This window comes from Rhincodon typus, chromosome 36, assembly GCF_021869965.1.
Source record: "Rhincodon typus isolate 14 chromosome 36, sRhiTyp1.1, whole genome shotgun sequence".
Classification (NCBI taxonomy): Eukaryota; Metazoa; Chordata; class Chondrichthyes; order Orectolobiformes; family Rhincodontidae; genus Rhincodon; species Rhincodon typus.
Genome location: NC_063367.1, coordinates 20,807,617 through 20,830,727, shown reverse-complemented (window position 1 = coordinate 20,830,727; position 23,111 = coordinate 20,807,617). Strand labels below are relative to the sequence as shown.

At 39.0% G+C, this 23,111-nt stretch overlaps 1 protein-coding gene across 1 annotated transcript in view; it reads left to right on the top strand.

Annotated features, from left to right (window-relative positions):
* Nucleotides 1–23,111, top strand: part of furina (furin (paired basic amino acid cleaving enzyme) a) — an 83,210-nt gene that overhangs the window by 40,305 nt on the left and 19,794 nt on the right. The window contains exons 2-6 of the mRNA XM_048617101.1: nucleotides 9,678–9,776; nucleotides 16,317–16,412; nucleotides 18,405–18,533; nucleotides 19,267–19,343; nucleotides 21,151–21,239. Of these exons, the coding sequence (XP_048473058.1) occupies nucleotides 9,678–9,776; nucleotides 16,317–16,412; nucleotides 18,405–18,533; nucleotides 19,267–19,343; nucleotides 21,151–21,239 (490 nt within the window). The remainder of the gene's footprint in view (nucleotides 1–9,677; nucleotides 9,777–16,316; nucleotides 16,413–18,404; nucleotides 18,534–19,266; nucleotides 19,344–21,150; nucleotides 21,240–23,111) is intronic.

Below are 23,111 nucleotides of genomic sequence, written 5' to 3'. Positions count from 1 at the left end.
CCCTGCAGTTTCCTTCTCCATCCTATGCATCCTAAATCTTGCCTCATCTCCTTGTGGAGATAAAATGGCTAAATGACAATCCTGAATGTTAAAAGCCTAAGGAGCAATGATAGATTAATTAGACGGAAGGTTTGAAGTCTTACAAAAGAATTGTGTGCTGGTGGAGAGAGAATTGTTTTACTTAGTGTTGGAGTAACTAGGCAGTTCAAGGTCTCTTCTCGTCAAGTGGATAATGATTGATCTCATTACATAATTTGATTTTACCATTGCATTGAAAGTCCAATTGCAGCCTTTTAAATGTTCTGTTTGTTCTTTGTGAGCGCTCGATAAAAAATCCCCTGCATAAACAGACCAACTGAAGCAGTCTAATGATAAACAAAGACCACAATTACAGTATCTTATACGTTTGGGGTGGTAGAAAAGAATTTGCAAAATGTGTATAATGGATTAAAAGAAACATTTTGACATCTGACTGACATTGAACCCATTAATTTGGCTCTGGCTGCAGCTGTAGATCTTGACTCTTCAAAACAGCTTAACTGCTAGGAAGACAGACCAAGTGAAGTAACCATGTTTAGCTTTGAATAGGAAGACAGTTGATCCATTTGAAATTTGATCTTAATCTTCAACTCAGTTTCCGAAGGGGAGGTGCTCAATAAAACAGAACTAGCAATAATTTGGCAAATTCTGTTGGAGGTTATGTAATAGCAAGTGTGGAAAGAAACTGGTGCCATAGGCAGTTGTGTGCTCCAATAGAAGGTGAGGGCTGTGGGGACAGAATTAAGAACTTTGGCTTGCATCTAACCACACCACCTGATCTGCTTTTTAGTGCATCTACTAACTGGATTCCAAAGTACTGTATGTCCATTTCTCAACCTTAACTTATCTTCCTTTCATTTAATTCATGTGCTTTCCATTTACAATAAAATGTTAATCCAAACTCTGAGCTGCTAATTTCCTGCCTGAGATGCTTTGTTGTAACAGTAATATCTTAACCTGTGGCACCCTAAGTATGTCTGTTCTTATGAATGTACAGTTTTTTTTCAAGGAAACTAATGGGTATTCACACAACATATCACATCTTTCAGAAGTTTCTTCAGCTTTTAATCTTCTATAGCAACAGTGGTCGTGTATTTGAAATGTAACCATCTAATCTGCAATAAATACGCTATGAATTATAAACAAATTAGACAAACTTCTGGCAAGGTATCAGCTTTTGAGTGAAAAAGACGTGTTCATTTTAAACTCTCAAGATTTCATTAATCTGTACACACAGCTTCCTTTTCCTTGTAGTCTCACTGTTTAGAAATTAAGATTTCTTAATTTCTGAGGGAGTGTTGCGTTGTTACGTGTCAAATATTAATCTGAAGGCACATCTGCCAGCTCCACAAGAATGTTGAAAATACCGTGGTCATATTGGAAGTGGAGCATGGTGTTGAATTTTCCAGCCTCTAAATGACATGGACAATGCAGAGTCAATTGGAAAGACTGGAAAGATTTGAAAAATGAGATTTGTCAAGGAAACAAAGGTTTGATTTTCTTTTTGCATCCAAGGTTTGAGTAACGAGATGTAAATCCAATTAGTGAGCAGCATGGCATATCGAAATTTACATCTTACTGGTATTTAATCTCTACTACTTTACTTTATTAATTGCCCACTTGAAAGTCAGTGCAGGTACCTCTTAGCTAGCGAGCTGCATGCTCCTCCAGGTCTCTGGCTTGGCCAGCATCCTGCAGTATTTCGGGGTACAGTCCATGGGCAGTGACCATCTACACCTCCTGTCTGTAGAAATCAGCATCAGATCCTTATTGGCTTCACCATGTTGGAGAGCTGCACAGATCAGTCAGGGATCTGGTCACTGATCAGTTGAAGCTAACCTTCCTCATTTGTAGGAGGAGGGAGAGAAGGCAATCTTAAGACCTCTTTTCAACTCCATTTGCCTGGAGACTTCCAAATCTGACAGTCTGGAAACAATTGCTATGCTACCAAAATGACTTCTCAACATGACCTGAACTGACCAGTAGCCTCTGACAATCTCTTTCTGTATGATAAAACTCAGTTTAGTGTTCGTTCAGCAATTAACATCCCAGGTAACTGAGAATCTTTAAGTCGCATGCTTGCTTGGAGAAAATCTCTGTAGTTGACTGCTCAAAATAGTTTTGATGCTTACCTTTTTTAAAAAAAATCTATTTTTTCCTTTTTTGAAACCAGCTTCCCTATTAATGACAATGTACTATATGCATCATGTGTCATAGCCAGCCTAATTTGTAAATTACAACCTTGACAGAGATTTCAGACTTGCTAACTGGCAAATTTATTTGAAAATTATACAGAAAATGGTGTAATTAATTAAGGTCCAGATTCTTTCTTTGCACTTAGTAATCCTGGTATATTTTTGGATAAATGTGCAGGTTGACTAATTTCCCAACTAGATACTGAACTTGTAGCATTTTTTAGTGTAGCATTGGTGAAGGTGGTTTGAATTAATGTCTCATTTAAGTAGATTCGCAGCTGCAATAGCTTTCATAACACTAGTAGGAAAATGTGTATGTGAAGTTGCGATCTCCTGGAGCTCATGGAATCTCTTTATTCCACCATAGTGGTTTTGTTTGAATTTTTGTTTGAAAGGTGTCTTGTGGGTTTATTGCAACAATGTGGAAAAATGAGTTCCAAATACAGCCAACAGTGCCAGTAGTGCAGGTTGGCACAGTGCACTGAGCCAACATGATATAAAGTTATAACAATTTTATTTGTTCATCACTTTTTCTAGGAAGGTGGCACTTGCCGTACTGGAAGGTGTCTGAGCTATACGGGAGCTTTAATTTTTCAAAGGTTAACTTTGTTGAAGGGCCCTCTTGTGGCACAGTGGTGGTGTCCCTACCCCTGGATTGGAGGTCTGGGTTCATGTCCTACCTGTCCCAGAGGTGTGTATTAACATCCCTAAATAGGCTGATTTTAATAAAAAGTTAAGTAAAAAAAAAAACAACCCTTACTACCCACTATTCTTACATTTTATGCAATGATTCAATTTGCAACAATTCATTTCACAGAACTTAGAAAATGACCTTGTAGGAATTCTGTCCCTATTAATATATTTGGGTTAACCCGAGTTCAAAAAGGAGTTACATTCAGTTGCAAGTAGAGTATGTAATTAGCACGTGTAATTAAGGGGTCTAAACTTTATAGTAGAGAATAGGCATATGATGGAAATTGAATCCTTGCTCATCATTCCACAATCTCTGCAAGAATGCAGAGTTAGCCATGTATGTGCTTTATTCTCCATTCAGAGGACAGATATCGGATTACAATTTTCACATAATTACAGGTGAAGATCTTCAGTCCCTCCCCTCACCCCTATGATATCCAGAGTAATTCTAAATCTTCCAATTCTAGGATCTGCATATTTTATAAAACGTTATAGGTTTCTTGACTCATAGTCTCCCTGAAAACCCTTTCCACATGAGCATGGTTGTCTGACGGAAAAAAATGTTTTATTAATCTGAACATCCAAACCCAAATCTACTCAATTTAATTAACATATTCCAGACATACATTCAAACGTTTTATATTGTCCTCTTAAAGATGAAATCCTCAAATTATTTTTGTATTTCCTCATATCTTAGACCCAACGTTGAGAAGAAAATCCGCCTCCAAGGTCTTCCCTGCACCATCTCCAATGTTTGTCCATCTCCTGTTCCTCAACCAAAGATGCATGGTACTTGTGTAGTTGGCAGAACACAACGCAACAATGCTTTTTTTAAATCTAAAAGGAGAAGTAATCTTCCCACTAAATTAACAAGATTTGATAGACCTAAATGATGTCACACAGATTTCAACTGCATGTAAAAACAAGGAGATGGAATACCTTGCATACTTTGATCCTACACAAGCAGGATGAAATAGTACCTGTGACCAGCAGGTAACACTACTTGGATGTCATTTTTTTATTTTATAATAAATTCAGAGAAGCAGTAACAATTTTATTTTAAAAACACAAAGTAACAACAATATACATTTAAACAGCACACAATATAATAAAAAATCTAAAAGTGCTTCACGAGCATTTGAAACAATTCAAGTCCAGAGAAGCTGTTATCATAGGCAACTAAAAGCTTGGGCAAAGCCATAATTTTCAGGAATTCCTTCAAGGAGACAAAGGGGAAAAATGGTCTAGAAAGGGAATTTCAGAATTTGGGGATACACTATTTGAACTCTGCAACTGAGACCAGGGGCAAAACATTACCAGAAGCCCTCATTTGGAAGCCTACGTTGTTCTTCTTCTGGTGCTCTTGATGTATTCAGCCCATTGCACAACAATTGTTGGTTGTACTCATTTCCTAACTAAAATGACTTCTTTTCTTCTAAATAAACGTTTCAAAGCTTTCAGTCAACTTCATTCAGCTTAGTAACCTTTAACATGCTTTTTTTAAATAAAAAGCCGACACATGAGCAAATATATTCAGGTTCCAAAATGTGTCACTTGAAGTTAGGAATAAATCCCAACATTTTGACGCTACTATTTTAAAAATGATTCCAGACAGTTGAAACATTGAAATGCTACATTGGTCTATATCAATTTATATAGTGGATGACTTCTAGGGAAGTTGTAGCATCAGCAATTCTAAATCTTGTCAGCAAGAGATGCTGAATGTTAACAACAAATTTTAAAATCTGGAGGCTTTTTTGGCAACACATTCGGTTTCAAATTTGCAGTAATTATGTAGTTGATGTAAATACCTTTTAAATAAAAAATTTTGTTAGAATTATTGAGTTTCTATAGAAATTCATACTTAAGTATACAAACTGTATATAACCGGCAATCTTTGGAAAGGTTTAAGATGTTAAAGTACTTGATGAACAGAGGTTGATTACAAATTGCTATTGAAGGTTTGAGGTTATGTTGTTTGCTTTGGAGTGAAATAACTGTTGTGACCCCCTCCGCTGCCCATTTGTTACATATTATTTAACCTTAAGTCGCTGTCACTACTTTTCTGGATCAATTGCAAAAATGCACATCACCTCCCAGATTTAATGTTTTCAACCCAAACCCATACTGGTTTGTGCCCTGTATGGAGTCTAAAATTGAATTTTAGGTAAGCTCAGCATCCCCCTCCAGTTTGGGCAGTACTACAGCCTTTTTAACACTTGATTCTTGATTTTGGAAAGTATTAACAGCTAACTTGATTATGTATTTAGAAAACCAACAATTCAATGATAAGGATTAGGAATTGCTGCATCTGAGAGGAAGAACCGTCGCCTCCAGGCGAAGCTTCTCACCAGGACTCGAATACATAATCTAAGTCGGCACTTGTGGACTCTTGTAGTGCACAAACCAGTTGGTGCATTTGCCTACGTAAAAACCATGACTATGCTTTGAAAGCGATTCTGAGTCAAGTACTCTGGCACTTACTGAGGATGACCAGCACAGTACAAATCCAATTTCTTGAAAAATTGTAGACATTTGTACTTTTGGTAAATTTGTTTCAACTTTAAATGAGAAGGGAGAGGAGAACAATCCTACTTTGCATTGTACCAAGCAACAGCATGTAGAATTGGTCTCAAACAGTTAAGCCTCAGGTTCAGAATAATTTACCACTAACAATGTTTACAGGCCTCAATTTTCTTGGTGTTCCCAATACACCCAAATTGTGTTTGTATACAGTAATTCAGTACAGATATGATATCTTGTTCATATTATTCCAACACGTATGCTACAGAAGCAGATCTGTATATCATGTATATAGATCATTAGTTATATCAGGATCTAGGCCTGTGACTCCACCTTTTGATTGGGCTCTATCAATTTGAGGTTTCTTAGATACTTCAGTTCAATGCAAATGCTGAATTGTAAAGTGCTGTCAGTCTGTAAAAATAGATTGAATCAGCGATGGGCTGAGTAATTGTTCAGTCACTTCAAAGATGAAGTATTGGAGTCAGCTGCAGACAGTCACAGAACATTGTTTCTGATATCATTGTGAATCACTTACGCCAACTTAGAACAAAATAAAACTAGAACCTTTAGTTCACCTTCTACGTATATAGTAAACGATAACCCCTGACTAAACTAATTGAATCATTTCATTTAATTCGCATTGTAAATCTTGTTCAAGTGACCTCTTCTAGTTTTTACACCCTCTTCCCCTAATACTGCCTGCTTTCCTTGAGGTTATTAGTCATGCTCTATAGGATATAGCATGATGCATGTTGGTTATCTTCTGGGTTTGCATCCCGGTGGTAAATCTTCACTGGGAAATGCTTCATCAGCTGGATTATCGGGCAGGTTAATGAACTTTTTTCCTGTTGCTACTATTTAGGCACCTAATCCATATATTGTTGCATTCTATTTTGTTAACATGGCATGTTCAACAAACTGCAGTTTTCAGAAATTTTGCTGTACACAAGTCAAAGAACTCAAAAGTACTTGGTGGCTAATTGGGAGAGTTTGTAATAGGCAGCAGTCTGGATAATGAGACACCAAGGTAATTTTAGATTTGGGCAAAGAGCGCGTTGTGATGAACAGAAGCCTGAATTCAAGTTCACTTTGCTTCTCCATTCCTCAAAAATACAGGGCCCAATCACTGATTGTACCCAGTAGACATCTGTTTACTCAAAAACTTGTAATTTAACCTGAAACCTTTTCATGTATATGGTTCTGTTAGAACACAAATAGCAACTTAACTATCAAAGGAAACCTACTGAAATGGTTTATTGTGTATGATGAAATGAACGTCTGCGTGTGCATGTGTTTTTTTTTGTTAAAGCAGCATTTGTTGCTTGCCTGGTTTACTATGCTGTTCATAAACTGATCAAGTAGAAACATATTTGATGTATCCAGGAGCTCTATTCGTTCCACGCTGATCCCTGCCTGTTTTATGCCCTTCACTTACGCCCAGCTGTTTTTACACAAGCTCATTTAGTTTTATCTCTACTTGGAGGGGAAAAAGCCCCGTTCTGGAAAACAGTCTATCGGCTCCTTAATGGGCCTAATTCGTTTGGCAGAAATCCATATAGAACTTGCCAAGTTCAATTTCAAATCTGTCATCCCTGGCTGATCTTTGCACCTTCAAAATTGCCCCATCATTCAGTAAGGTCATGGCTGATTTTGCCCCAAGCCTCAACTCCTCTTTTGTGTTAGCTCATCATAGCTGTCAACTCCCTGTTGCTTCAAAAATCTTACCTACCTCCTCTCTAAATACTTACTTTCTTTCCCTCTACCTTCTACAACTGTCTGGGACAAAGAATTCCAAATGTTCACTACCTCCTGAGAAGCTTCTTTGCATCATAGTTTTAAATGCATGCCTCCTTGTTCTATAACAATCCTCCCTCCTAGTTTGAGAAACCCTACTAATGGAAACATCTTCTCAATACGTACCCTGTCAAACATCTTCAGAATCATGTATGCTAGAGAAAGATCACCATTCGTTCTTCTAAACTGTAATGAATAAAAGCCTAATCTGTTTAACTGTATTTGATACGTCAACCCTACCATCCCAGGAATCAGCCCAGCAAATCTATTTTGAACTGCCTCTATGTCAACACATCCATACTTAAGTGGATAGGGTAGACAGGAAGAAACTTCCTCCCTTGATGGAGAGATCAATGACCGGAGGCATAGATTAAAATTAAGGTAAGGGGCAGAACGTTTAGAGATGTGAGAAAAAACTTTTTAACTCACAGGATGGTGGGAATCTGGAACTCCACGACTGTAAGGATGGTAGATGCTGAAATCCTCAACATGTAAGAAATATTTAGATATGCACAAGTGGTTATTTTTGACCAGAGACGCAATGGACTGAAGACTGTAGAACTCTATAGGGACCAAAACTGTACACTCAACTCCACATTCAGTCTCACTAACACCCTAACAGTTTTAAAAAGACTTTCCTGTTTTTAAACTTCAACTCTCTATCAATAAAGGCCGAAATTCCATTTGTCTTCATTGTTTTCTGCACTTCCATGCTAACTTTTTGTGTTCATACACAAGAACATCCTGATCCCTGCACATTTTTTGGGAGTTTTTTCATTTAACAAATAGTTTGTCTTTTGATTCTGAATACCAAAGCATGTGCCCTAGCACTTTCCCACATTAAGCGCCACTTAATTTTTTCCCACTTAACTGGTGGGATCGCAGGTTTGCCATAGTAGTTACAATTATCTTTGTAATTTTAGTCTATGGAGGTGAACAGTACTGGTTGGATTTGAATAAAGTAAGAATTGGATGAGGATTGCTGTGTGATTCTGTTGATAGTCAAATAGCCTGCCACCCTTACTGCAACAACAAATTGGCTGCTAGACTGATATCCTCATGGCAATAATTGCAGACTTCACCAAGAGAGTATGCTATCTCTGTGTCATTAAAGTTAAAGATGACTGACTCTATTCTGAAATTATCCTACATCTTAACTGCATTTGTGATTTGGTAAATGTTATAATTGGGCATTTGGAAAATAGTGTAAATATAAAGCTCAAACAAAAATTGCAAAACAAAGGATCTCATCTAAGATGGTGATGAGAAGAATATTGAAAAAATGAGCATTGACAATGTGGAATGCTTTACCTCAGAGAAGTGGAAGCTGGGTCATTGAATAATTTTAAGACAGGGATAAATGAGTAACAATGGATCCATAGAGTATTAGGGGTGTTGAGGTTGGCTGGCTCGCCGAGCTGGTTTGTTGTTCTGCAGACGTTTCGTTACCGTGCTTGGTTACATCCTCAGTGCAGCCTCTGATGAAGCGTTGGTGTGTTTTCCCGCCTGGTTTTTAAACTCTGGGGTCCGTTGCGATGGATTGCCACACTTCGGGGTTTCCTCCGTCGTGGAATGTATATGGGGTCGAGTTCAATGTGTTTATTAATAGCCTGCTTCATGGAGTGCCATGCTTCCAGGAATTCTCGTGCTTGTCTCTGCCGAGCCTGTCCCAGGATCTCCAAAACGTTAGAGTATTAGGGGTGACCAGGCAATTGGACTTAGGCTGCAATCAGATCAGTCATGATCTTACTGAATAGTGCAGCAAGCTTGAGGGGCCAACTGATGTATTCCTAATTCCTGTGTGCGTATGTGTCATTTTAAAATTTGAAATCCTGTTCTGTACACATTGCAGAAGGTTGCAAGTTTGCTTTGAAGACTCCACTTTATGGTACTGAAGTCATTTGTGGCACCCATATTGTTGTTTGGAATAAGATCAACTGACTTGGCCAAAACCAAATTGTCAAATGCACAATTTCATTTATAAAGTTGGTTAATGTAATAAAATGTCCCAAGTTACATGTCCCACAGAAGAATTATAAAGCAAAATATACTGAGCCAAATTGGGAGATGTTGGGGCAAATGGCCGAAAGTTTGGTAAATACCTTTGAGAAGCATCTTGACGTAGGAGGGAGAGACTGACATTTAGGGAAGGGAATTTCAGAGATTACATCCTTGGCAGCTGAAACCAAAGCTGCAGTTGATGAAGTAATTAAGATTGGGGTTGCTCAAAAGGCCACAGTTAGGGGAATACTGAGATCTGTATTCTGACTCTGAAGGAGTCTTGTACCTTTGTATATTACACAACAACATGCATCTCTTCTGCTTCAGAAGTGTTACTTTTGACTTGATTGACGTGATGAAATCTATATATTTTTAAATTATTAATATTTATAATTCAGTACTAATGAGTCTTGTGTTTCTGTTCTGCAGATTTTTGATGATTATTATCATTTTCGGCATAATGGGGTGACGAAACGATCATTGAATCAACATGCGCATCATCAGAATAAACTGCTACAGGATCCTCAGGTACATTCAGGACCAGGCTTGAATTCAATTTTTCTATCGTTAAATGGACCTCAGCAATCAGAGTAAAAATGGCCATTTCTAACTACCTCGAAAAAATGACTTTTGTTGAAAGATTTTGTTCCTAAGCTACATTAAAAAATAAATAAGTAGTCAGTATGACAAAAGAGGCAGCCTTGGTTTACCAACCCTTGTATTTTCAACTAAGTGAAAGTGAGTAGACGAAGGTAAACAGTAGAGGCATTTTATCTGAATTTGCAAAAGACCATCAATAATCTGCCCCTGACTAGACTAATGAATAAACTCAGCAGATGTACTTAAAAACCCCTGGATTAGACAGATCAATAGTTCAGTTCAGAAGCCTAACTTTTTGTAGTCTTGAACTGAATTTACTAGCTGGAATTTCTAGCCTGGTTTTGGTGTCTGAGACCTGCTAGCTGTAATTCAGAACCTGAAATCTGTTACATAGAAAAACAAAATTCAGCCTGCAAATATACGAGCTGAACCTACTGAGCTTGTTTATTTCCTTTGGGTGGGACCAAGATTGAATGTGCAGACAGGCAAGAAGCTCTGATTCCACTCCCATGCCAATTCCTCAGATTCCATTGAGAAGCAGAAGGGAATCTTGAAACTGCTGTTTTAGTAGCACCAGTTGTCACACATTGAGGCCTTAAGGTGCTGTTGTAGTCTTCAAAGTACATTTCTGTCAACTTGTGTTCTGTTTTTAATAGTACTGGAGTAATTGAGACCATTGAATCTGAATTCTGTTTGTGCATTTAAGCTCCAGATCTAAGCTTTGTGGACTTGTAGCCAACATGTGTGGATTTAACACTTTTTATATTCTGACCTTGGTCTACTTCATGCACAATTTAGTTTGAAATCTTATTTACATACTAAGTTGTTGTGAACCTTCAAAAGAAGTACTGTATTATATTGTATTATGTTCCAGTCCAGTAAATTCTAGTACTCTCTGCTTGGTGGCATTGAAAACAGCCATTTAACCATCTGTATCTTGGGAGTGTTGAGGATATGATGATGGATATTCTCAACAGCATAACTGTCTTCTGTAGACTGTTCTGGGATGTACTATTTTATCCCTTAGAAAGAAATAAGCCCCATTGCAGGTTTAGCCCATGTGTAGTACTTTTTTTTCTTAGAAAAGGTGCTGCACTGAAGATTTATGGAGAATACAATAGTTCTTTTGAAGATAGAAGTAGAGAGGATGTTTCCACTGGCCGGTAAAGCTAGGACAAGAGGGCATAGCCTCAAGGTTAGAGGGAGCAGATATAGGACTGAATTGAAAAGGAACTTCTTCACCCAGAGGGTTGTTAATCTGTGGAATTCCTTGCCCAGTGAAGTAGTTGGCGCTACTTCAGTAAACGTTTTTAAAGATAAGGTAGATTTTTTTTGAACAATAAAGGAATTAAGGGATACGGTGAGAACGCGGGTAGGTGGATCCGAGTCCACGAAAAGATCAGCCATGATCTTATTGAATGGCGGAGCAGGCTCGAAGGGCCGGACGGCCTACTCCTGCTCCTAGTTCTTATGTTCTTGTGTTCACAGCAATTTAGTGTGTAAATAAGATTTTGAGCCCTGCGATATTTAGGCAATAATACTGAAGACCTGTGCCTCAGAATTCGTCATGCCCCTAGCCAAATGCTTTCAGTACAGCGTTAACACCAATATGTACCTAGCAATGTGGAAAATTGCCCAGCTGTGTCCTAAGCATGTAAACATGACAAATTCAACCTAACCAATTATCTCCCTCATCAATTAACTGTTAATGGTCAGCCAAGCAATGGGAAGGGACCTTCGACCGTGCTATCAAGCAAATCAAACTGTGCTGGCAAGACAATAATTGCACTGACACTCCAGCTCTGCCATGATCATCAAGCACCTGATCTCAATCCAGCCTTGCTCAAACATGGACAAAAGAACTGAGGCAAGAGTGACTGCCCTTGGCCTCAAAGCATTTGACTAAGTATGGCTTCGAGGAGCCATAATAAATTTGGAATTGCTGGGGGAAACTGCTGACTGGTTGAAATCCTATCCATCTCAAAGGGAAACGTGTCCTTTCTAGAGGCCAGTAATCTCAGTCCCAGCATGTCGCTACATGAATTCCTCAAAGATGGGGTTCTCAGCTTAACTATCTTCAGCTATTTCATCAATTACCTTCTGGCCATCATAAAATCAGTAGCTGGGGATGTTTGTAAATGATTGCGCAATGTTCAGCATCATTTGCACCTTCACAGATACTGCAGCAGTCTGAAGCAGCAAAAAAACCTGGACAAGGTTCAGGCTTAGACAGACCAGAGACAAGTTTTGCTGATAGGTGCCAGGCAATGATTATCTCCAACAAAAGAGTCTAACCATTAGCCTTTCGATGGTAATACTCTTCAAAGTCAATTAATAACCCAGTATCAGCACGCTGACCAGAAACTGATTTGGAACAGATATATAAATGTGTCTACAAGAGCAGGTCAGAAGCCAGGAATTCTCTTCCTGACTCCTCAAAGTCTTCATTTACAAGGCACAAGTCAGGAATGTGATGGAATACTGTCCATTTGTCTGCATGATTGCAGCTCCATCAACACTCCAGAAACTCTCCACCATCTAGGACAAAGCCCACTTGATTTAGCACACTATCTTCCAACATTTTCTCCCTCTACCACGGATGCACCATGGCAACAGTGCCTGCCATTGACAAGATGCACAGTAGCAACCAAGTTCCTTTGATACCATCTTCCAAACCTACAATCTCCTCCACCAAGAAGGACAAAGGCAACAGATATATGGCAACGCAACCACCTGCAAGTTTCACTTCAAACAACATATTATCCTGACTTGGAAACGTATCACTGTTCTTTAAGTGTTGCTGGGTCAAAATTCTGGAACTCCCTAACCAAAATATGGGTGTACCTGCACCACATGGGCTGAAGTAGTTCAGAAAGGTGATGCTAAAGCACTTTTTTCCAAATAGATGAAATGCTGACATAGCTGGTGATTCCATGTCTTGTAAAAGAACTTCATTAAAAAAAATCCCTCGTCTGAAATAGCCTAGGAAGATTTAGAAGTTGCCGGGTCCAGTTCTTGGTCTCCAATGGGTTAACTGATGTCAGCTGATAGTCGTTTGTACACTCGCTCATTTAGAGGTTAATAGAAAATTGTGAGGCACTCACTGTTACACATCATTTTACTGAATGTGATTCTTCCCTTAAAGGGCTAATCTGTCAACACTTAAAAATCACCACTTGCATGAAGTACCAGAAGGGAACATTTTGAAGTGGTATCCTGGGAAGAGATGGTACTTTGAGAAGCTTCTGTGAATTTTTGCCTTTGTTTTGCATTTTCCAAAAAATTTCCTCGTCTTATAACTTAATTAAACGGGGCGTTTAATAAATCAATAAAGGAAACAGCACGGACTTGGGTTGAACTTTGATTAAGTAACAAAGACATTGGGTTTATTTCCTTTTGGAGTAAACCAACAGGATGCAGCTGGCAGAGGCAAACAATACATAGAAAACATTAAACCTGGGATTTATGAAATATTCCCATGGAAAGAGGCAAGGCATGCCAGTTGCCATTGTCTTTGGTCCACAATTTGTCTGCTTTGATAAATATAAAAGGGGTTTGTGTTTACTGACTATTTTATAACATTCAGTCTTTGCAGCATTGTGTATTCTCCTTTTTAATTAAACCAGGCAGGGGCAGATGAGCTAATTGTCTTCTCCCTCAATTGATACAGCCTGCAGGTGTGCTTGGCATAGGTGCTGGCCCTCTCCCTCTTTCAGTTCTATGTTGAGGTAAAGTGAAACTACAACTCCTTTCCCAGCTGATGAAATGCTGTCTATTTTAGCAGTATGTATGGTGTAAGGACTGCTGAAATATGATCACTGGGGTATTGCAAACAGCTGCTTACAACATGCACATAACTTCCCTGAAAGATCAGGCTGGGGAATTGTTTAATTCCAATTTCTCCAACATGGAGGGTTGCCAACCATTGTGTTCCTAGAAGTTTCAATACTGAACCTCCTCTCTGATAGTCTCTGTTCATCGAATAACTGAAATCACTACAGATAACATTTTTATAATATTTTGAAACTAACATAGAAAAAGACAATTTAACTTTTTTTCCCAATGCCCCTATTCCCAAGTTATTCGCAAGAGTCTTCCAATTCATGGAAACACCAAGATGATCCTGGAGGACTGATGACTGTATGTAAGGTTTAACAGCCTACTGTATTGGATGAAACCTGAGTGAAGTTGGGGCAATTCAATCCCCAAGGAGTTTCTGGAGTAATTTTAGCCCAAGAATAAAAACCGGTGCTCAATGTGCTCTTGAGGCACTTGTATCAAAGCATGAACTTAATGCATAATTATGGTCCTGATTGCTGTCTTAGGATAATTTGAACCTGCTTGGAGGTGCTAAACCAGATTTGCAGATTTGCTACTTGAGTAGAGAAATACAAGTAGAATCCTTGAATCTACCTGAAGGTGTGGAGCCGCCGTCACCTTCTAAGGCAGTCCATTGTTATTCTTGATAATATGATTCTACTCTAATTGAATTGTTTGAGTTGACTGATAAGTACAATGTGTGATCAGGCTCTAACATTTGGGGTTGGGTAGATTGGTTGTTTTGTGCTCCTGCTGATACCTCTATTTCACCTCTGCACCTTGTCAGCAAATCTTGTGTTCAGAGCCTTTTTCTATTTGGTTGGTCATAAGGCAATGCTGCCTGAGATGTGCAACCTCTTTTCAAGACTGTTTTGAGGACACTGATGCATTTCCTGTATCTCAGCGGTCTCCTATTGACGAAGCTAGATGTAGGCCATGAAGTTCATCATTACCTCTTATAGGTAACTTGTCCTTTTATAACACCAATATATTGTATGACCTTCTCAGTAAGCAGTTGCAGGTATTGTGGGGCAATCGGCCCCTTATTGATCAAACATTGAATATCTTTAGAATCCAAGGACGCCACCATTCTCCAAAACCTTGTGTGAAAGACATCACAAGTGGTGAACAGAATTGTAGACACTTTCCTAGATGCCAGTTGAAGCAGTCAGTCATTCCTCATCCCTTTTTGCTGAATTTTTTTGGTCCATATTATGTCAAACTAATAATGAAATAATCTGATTTCTTTGTAAATTTGTATTCCAGCTTGATTATAAAAGTACATCTGAAGGAGACTTCATATCGTTGATACAAATACTTTTATTTTGATTGTGAAATACCAAGTATGGTTTTCACAAACTAAAATCATACATTACATTGCAATGTTCCTAGCCGATTTGACCTTCATCTATTCATGCTAGTAAAGGACTCATTTGTAGACATAACCACCCACTGATATTCCATTTGTAGGAACACTTGGAGCCAAAATAGTTTTGTTTCTTTCCTTGATGATGCCTGAATTAAAAACTGTAATGGGTTACCAAGGTTGGAGATACCATGCATGACCTGGTGCAAATTGGGGAGGAAAAAATAATAATTTCTGAACTAAAACAAGCATGTCTGTAAGAAAGGACAGTTGACACATTTCAGGTTAGACTCTTAGACAGAAATGACAAGTTTGTGATGAGCAATGCTCATGTTCTGTGCATCTAAACTATAATTTCTATTAGCTTTCTAAATTATTGTATGCTGCTAATCAATTTTTTTTTCTGGTAAGGACAAGCAGATGCTCTAAGCAAGCAATAGCTTTGTCACAATTGTTCTTTCAATGAGGATGTCAAAGCTTGTATGCATTCAATCTTCATGCTACTTGTCAAGAGTGGCAGGTGTGTGTGGTTTGGTTAGCTCGGTTGACAAGGCAGCTGGTTTGTGATGCAGAGTGATACCAATAGCACAAGTTCAGTTCCTGCACTAGCTGAGGTTAACATGAAGGTCCCACCTTCTCAACCTCGTCCCTCTGACTGGTAATTCTCAGGTTAAACTCCATGACCAGTCATCTCTCTCTAATGAGAGAACAGCCTATGCCCTAGTAGGGCTATGGTGACTTAGCTTTTCAAGAGCAAAGCCCTGAACAAAAAATAACCAGAAAATGAATTCCCTTCCTCAATCCGTTGTTTAATAATACAGTGTAAAATGACAAAAGCTCACGAGAATTAGTCAGCAGGGTTTACACTGCAATAATATGAGAGTCCCTTTTGTGATTTGACCTCATCTAAATTGTTCAGTCTTAGACTTCATGCACAGATGGTAGTTGCCTTTCAGGTCTTGTGATTGCAACATCATTGACTTAGCTGAAATTATGTGTCTGGCTAAATATTTGGGAGGGAGGGAATTAGAAATTCTACATTTCCATTGTGTAAGCAACTCTTGAGTCTTTGTTATGCAGTATATTTTTTTTAAAAAGTTTAATTTGTAAATTTGTCAAATTTGGGTGGAGTATCTGGAACAGAATATAATATCTTCCACTATTTCCTTCTACTTGAATTGTTACACTAATTGTGTCAATTAATCTGTTTAAACAGAATTGCTTTGTAATGCTCTTATAGATGAAAAGTTTCTTTCCCTCAAAGACTTTATTCTTACAAACAGGTCAAATGGCTGGAACAGCAAGTAATTAAGAAAAGGAAAAAGAGAGACATTTACATTGAACCAAATGATCCCAAATTCCCACTGCAGTGGTACCTGGTAAGTAAGTAGTTCTTTGTGTTGTGTCAGTACAGAAAGATGCAGATTCTGCCCCCTCAATCTCCCCAAAAGTTCTTTACTCTGTCCTTCTGATGAAGGCTTCCCATACCTGGAATGATAAGGTAGAGTAAGGGAATGGCATGAGACTTCTAAAGAAAAAGTCCACAAGGGAATAGGAACTGTGGACCAAGTCATTGCGGAAGGATAGTTGAAATGTTTGAGAAAATTGTTTGTTTTAATTTCATTTAGCAAAGGGGGATTTTGGTATGTGAATTTAATGCAAGCCTCAAATCAAGAGAATAAGTGCTGTCAAGAGATTTTGTGGGATATATTTTGTTTGGGAAGAATATCGTTTCTTTGTTAAACATTGCATTAACTATTTTATGCTAAAATTAGAACTGGGTCATTCAGGAATGACGTCAGGCTCACCTCTTTGCACAATATTTTGTGCATAACTGAAGTGATTTTCCCTCCCACCACTCTGGAACATAGGTACATGTCATTTGAAAATTTTAAAGCTGAATGTAATTTTTTTAGACAATCATGTTGACAGTTTTTTGGTTCTAAAGCGTGCAGATGAAGGTTATTCAGAGCACCTTGGTTTAAATGAATGTGGCAGAGGCTCAAGGTGCTGCATTGGTTTCTGCTGTTTGTTTCAAGACCAGAACACAGAAGCACAGCATTTTGTAGCAGTGTTTTGCATTACATTTTGTCCTGAATTGATGAATTTTGAGAGCTTCGGAATCCTAAGAAACGACCACCAGCAACTGCTTCTTGCTCTCCCTAACTTATTACTGTTCATAGGTAATTTTTGGTTCATATATGGATTAGTTTGTCCCCTTCCCATATTTTAATGTGTATTACAAAAATATTTCTACAAATCTTGAACTTGTGAATAGTATTCCTGTTCTCTCAGACTCGAGAAAATACTTGGTTAAGACTGTGATTTTAAGCTCTTGTCAGCCTTACTGTGCATACCACATCTTGGTTCAAAGGCACCTTTTTTTAGGTAAAAACAATACAAGCATCTTGGGCACCAAAGGAGTGTCCTTTTTTCTTTTTTTAGCTCCTGGGCTGTTTTGACAGAAATTTATTTTCATGACTTATAAAATCATGAGGAGCATGGATAGTTCTTTTCCCCAGGGTGGGGAAGTCCAAAAGTAGAGGGCATAGGTTTAAGGTGAGAAGGGAAAGATATAAAAGGGACCTAAGGGGCAACTTTTTCATGCAGAGTAGTGGATGTATGGATTGAACTGTCAGAGGAAGTGGTGGGGACTGGTACAATTACAACATTTAAAAGGCATCTGGATGTGGACATATTGAAGGGTTTACAGGGATGTGGGCCAAATGCTGGCAAATGGGACTAGATCAGTTGAGGATATCTGGTTGGCATGGTCGAGTTGGACCAAAGGGTCTGTTTACATGCTGTACAGCTCTATGACTCAGACATTTTAACGTTCTTAAATAAAATAGAATATCTTTGCTCATTAATTTCATTGAAATTCACAAACTGCGTGAGGTGAATAGTTAATAACAAATGTGGTATTTGCAAGTCATTGTCCCTATAAAATGCCTAGGCAAGTATGAGCCAGATTTAAACACTGGTTAACAATATATTCACTGATCCACCAAGGTAGTAAATGTTGTGCACTTAATTAATTTGCATGTTTGCACATATTTGATATGTTGAGGTATTAACCTGTACCACTTCAAGTAGATAATAAAGCAGCACACTGTACACAAGTGTTTATATTCTAGATGAATCATTGTATCCATATAGCACCTTCATGTGTAAAATATCGTAATGACCTATCTAAAGGAATTTGAGAACTCTTAGAAGTAAATGGGAGCAAAATTAGGCAAGTGGCAAGGTGAAAATGAAAAGGATTTGATACTTTCACATGTTGTCAATATGCAGTCAGGGTTAATTGTCATTCTTTTTGTTTTAAAGTAAATCGGGGCAATTCACTGCTGTGATTGTTTGTTGTCTAGCATAACATGAATCATCATGACTTGAATGTGAAAGAAGCCTGGAAGCAGGGTTACACTGGAAAGGGTGTTGTAGTCTCTATTCTGGATGATGGGATTGAGAAGAATCATCCAGACCTATCTGCTAATTATGTAAGTAGATCTGTTTGTTTTATTCTTGGGTTGCTGTTGGGGACCTAATCTAACAATTGTCACCCAGTATGTATGATAAAGAAATGCTAATTCCCAAGACTCTTGGTCTTCAGAAAATGAAATTGCGTACTGTCTGCCAAAATACTGGGGAAAAGGTATCTCAAAGTCCCACATAGCTTATTTTAACTAGTGCACATTAAACTATTGGGTGACTTATCCACACACAAGCCCAGAGCTAGCTCTCTAGAATTCTGACATCAGGATCCTTTTAACATTTGACAGAGTAACACCCAGGGTGGTGCTCATTGCTGCCGTCCAAGCAACTCAATAAATTGGAGAAGATCCAGTCTGCCCGGGCTACCTGGAATCAAATATTTCAGTTTTAGAATTAATGTGCAATTTCATATTGAAGCAAAATAACTATGTTCAATAAAAATACTCCCTCTTTTCTCTACCTTTTTGATTTGCTTCTCCTCGTTAACATGAAACACTTGAATGATGTATTCTTGACTTATGGAGCTGGGGGATGAAGATACAGAAGAAAGATTGGTTTAAATACCAATGTCTGACTTCAATACCTTTTGCTGTTCTCAACTTGGCTGATGTCACTGGGTTCTAACTAATTTTGACAGTGTGCTAGCAGGAATCAACCAAGATTCAAGTTAGTCATGTTTTATTCTTAGTGATGCATAGGAAAAAGGGAACTGAATCAGTGTTTTTCTTCCTATTCCAGGATCCAGGTGCCAGTTACGACGTGAACAATAACGACCCTGATCCTCAGCCCCGTTACACACAACTCAATGATAATCGGTAGGTCACTTCAGAGAAAGGTCATGGTAAATTTGAGGGTTTTTTTGCAAGGTTTTTGGGTTCCAAATGCTTTCCTGTGAGGACTCTATTGACATACTCCGTTAAACTCCTGATAAAAAATTTTAAAGCAGTTTTGGAAATGTGATAGAAAATCCTGAATAGTTTAGTTGGGCCAAGTAAAGGGAAACTATTTCCAATGGCTGAACAGTCAATAACTAAAGCCTGCATATTTAAATTGATTGGCAAAAGAACCAGAGGTGACATTAACAAAAACATCCTGTTGTCTAACTGGATTATCATCTCAAGCTGTCTGCCTGAAACGCCAATCCACCTGCTGATTGCTCGTCCAGATCAAATCCTGTGTTGGTGTCAGTCTGATTTAAGACTCGCTATCTAGCCAACTGAACTTTATATAATGATGATAGAGGTTTCTATTTGCTTATTGTGAACCTGGAACCCCTCATCCTCCTACTGCTTGCCATTGGTGTGTGTTGGAAACATTTGCAATATCATCTGCACCCTGTTTGGCTATGATATGAATGTACTTCTTTGGTCACCAAGCCTTGGAGTAGGACTTGAACCCAGCTCATGCAGGGAGACTACCCACTTTTCCACATGACCAGGTGGATGCAGATTTGATAATAATACAAAAACAAATGTTCAGGGGAGATAAAATTGCCATGACCAGAGGAAAGCAGGGGAGTAGGACTAACTAGTTATTTTGACAAATTACGTAGATTTGGCCTGAGTGGCTGCTTTTAAATGTTTGCTATTCATGAAGAGGAAAAAAATTTCATCTACTTCATAGTTTTATAAGATGTTTCACAGAAGATGGCCATTCAGCTCATCCAGCCTGTGCAAGTCAACAAAGATCTATTTACACAAATCCTGTTTTCCTGTGGTAACACAAGTAAATATCTAAACACTGCTTAAATGTTAGGAATGTCTCTGACTTAACCACCCTTTCAGGCAGTGAGATCCAGATTACCACCACCCTCTGGGTGAAAAAAATATCCTCAAACCTTCTCTTGGCTTTCTTACCTTAAATCTATGCCTCTGGTATTGACTCATCTGCTAATGGATAAAGTGCCTTCCTATCCACCCTTGTGGCTCCATATAATTTTACACACTATCTCTGTGTCCCGAACTTAAGAACCCTGAGGCCGATGGTAAGGAAGAAAAAAGTGATTTTATCTTTCAGAGTCTGTGCTGAAGACCTAATCATCTGGTGCTTAATGGCAGCTTAAAAACACAATTAGGACATGAGGGCATTTCTGATGCAGTAAAACAAACTGACTTCTGGAAAGAAAGCTCATGATTTGTCTTGAATCTTGTTGGTACATGTTTAGAATAACATTACTATTTGGCAGTAATGAATTAATGTTGTAGCCAAAATTCTTTTACTTCCATTTCTGTCACAATGAAAAACACTAAAATAGAGTTTTGCCTGGAAGGATTATTTGAGTAATGCTGAATTGCTGGTGATTGTAAGTTTCCATCGCTGGTAGTTGGAGATTTGATTGTGTACCGATCTCTTGTTACAACTAAGTAGCAGAGGAATTCATACCTAGTTATGGAAAAAGCTTCACTGCCAGGTCTGTGTTAAGTGTTTTATTGATTCTAACTCTGAAGGAATCCATTAAGCTGTTTGATGTTTCGGTCAATGTCACCTGAGTAAGTAAATTTTTTGGAGTTGAGAATGACGGGAATTGAGGATGATGTGAAAATGTGTTACTAAAAAATGTGCTTGTACAACAATTCAAACAAACCAGGTTGTGGAATTCTCATGGTTGCTGTTTCTTTACAGGCATGGAACACGGTGTGCTGGTGAGGTGGCAGCTGTAGCCAACAATGGGATTTGTGGTGTGGGGGTGGCATATAATGCCAGAATCGGGGGTATGTATCAACTGGTATTTCCTCAATTCCACCCCATTTCTTGTCACTGCTGAATGCACCTATTCTTGATGTTCTGTGGTTCTGATAATGTTGAAAACCCAGTTGTACATTTCATAACAAATGTTGTCAGACGATTTGTTCACCATCCCAGCAGTCAGATGCAAGAACCTTTGATGAATTGTATTTTGCAAAAATTTGCCAACCCCAGTCTAGCTGGAAGCCAATGAGATCAAAGATAGTGACCAAAAGTCCTGGTGAGATCCAGTGGTCAGGACATTTCTTGGTCTGTGCATCTCTACTATGGGGCAGTATGTTTACCTGTTAAGACTTTATAAACTTGTCCTATTAGATGACTTTCTTTGTTAAGGTAATTACCTCAGCTAAAAGTGGAGCTGATAGGTGGAGCATTAAGATTACTTCCATTTTTACAAGAAGTGCAGTGGATAAATTGGTGTTTGTAACTCTTGTCTCCCTCCTCCCATATTCCACCACCACTCCCTCTATTAATGTTGCTTGTCTGACGTGTTATTCCCCAAGCTTTATATGAAGTTTATTTATAGACTGTCTTGCTTGCGATTCATCTTGGAAGATAAGTGGCGATCATCTGTGGACCATAGATCATAGAATCCCTACAGTGTGGAAATAGGCCCTTTGGCCCAACAAGTCCACACCGAACCTCAGACCATTGCACCCAGGCCCACCCGATATAATCTACTTAATCTACACGTTCCTAAACACTACAGGTAATTTAGCACAGCCAATCCGCCTAGCATGCACATCTTTGGACTGTGGGAGGAAACCCACGCAGACACGGGGAGAATGTGCAAACTCCACACAGATAGTTGCCCAAGGGTGGAATTGAAGCTGGATCCCTGGCACTGTGAGGCAGCAGTGCTAACCACTGAGCCATCGTCCCAAAGCAACAAACCATTTTTTTAGGACAAACCTGTTTTGAGCCCTTGTGCAGTAAATTTCACACCCAAGCTATGCTGCGTGGAAATATTGAGCCAGAGTAATGGCTTGCAAAAGTCCTGTGTGAGTAGGGTGGGTGGTCATTTCCCTGAAGAAAAGGGAGTAAATATTGGGCAGAGGAAAAACATAAGAACTAGGAGCAGGAGTTGGCAATTCATCCCCTTGAGCCTACTGCGCCATTCACTGCGGTTATGGCTGATCTCATCTTGGTCTCAGCTCCACTTGCCTGCCCACTCCCATAACTTTGAACCCATTACTAATTAAAAATCTATCTATCTCTTCCTCAAACGTCTGAATGTCCCAGTATTCACCACACTCTCTGGAGTATTGAATTCCACATTTCAGGACCCTTTTGATTAGAATAAATTTCTCCTCATCTATTTTTAAATCTGCTACCCTTTATGGGAAACCCCTCGTTTTGGATTACTCCACAAGAGAAAATGTCCTTTCCACATCTACTGTCAATTCCCTTAGCATCTTGTATATCTCAATTAAATATCCTCTCATTCTTCTAAACTTTAGAGAGCACAAGCCTAGACTGCTCATCTCTCATCATACAACAAACTCTTCATTTCTGGAATCAATCTGAACTGCCTCCAATCTCTCTCGCGCTCTCTCTCGCGCTCTCTCTCGCGCTCTCTCTCGCTCTCACGTGCTCGCTGTTGCTCGTACTCTTGCGCTCTCGCACTTCCGCTCTCACGCGCTCTCGCTCTCTTGCGCGCTCTCACTCTTTCTCTCACACTCTCACTCGTGCTCTTGCTCTCTCTCTCTCGGGCACTCGCTCGTGCTCTCGCTCGCTCTCTCGCTTTCTCTCTTTTGCTCTCTCTCTCTTGCGCGCTGTCTCTATCGCGCTGTCTCTTGCTCTCGTGTGCTCGCTGTCGCTCTCTCTCTCGCGCGCGC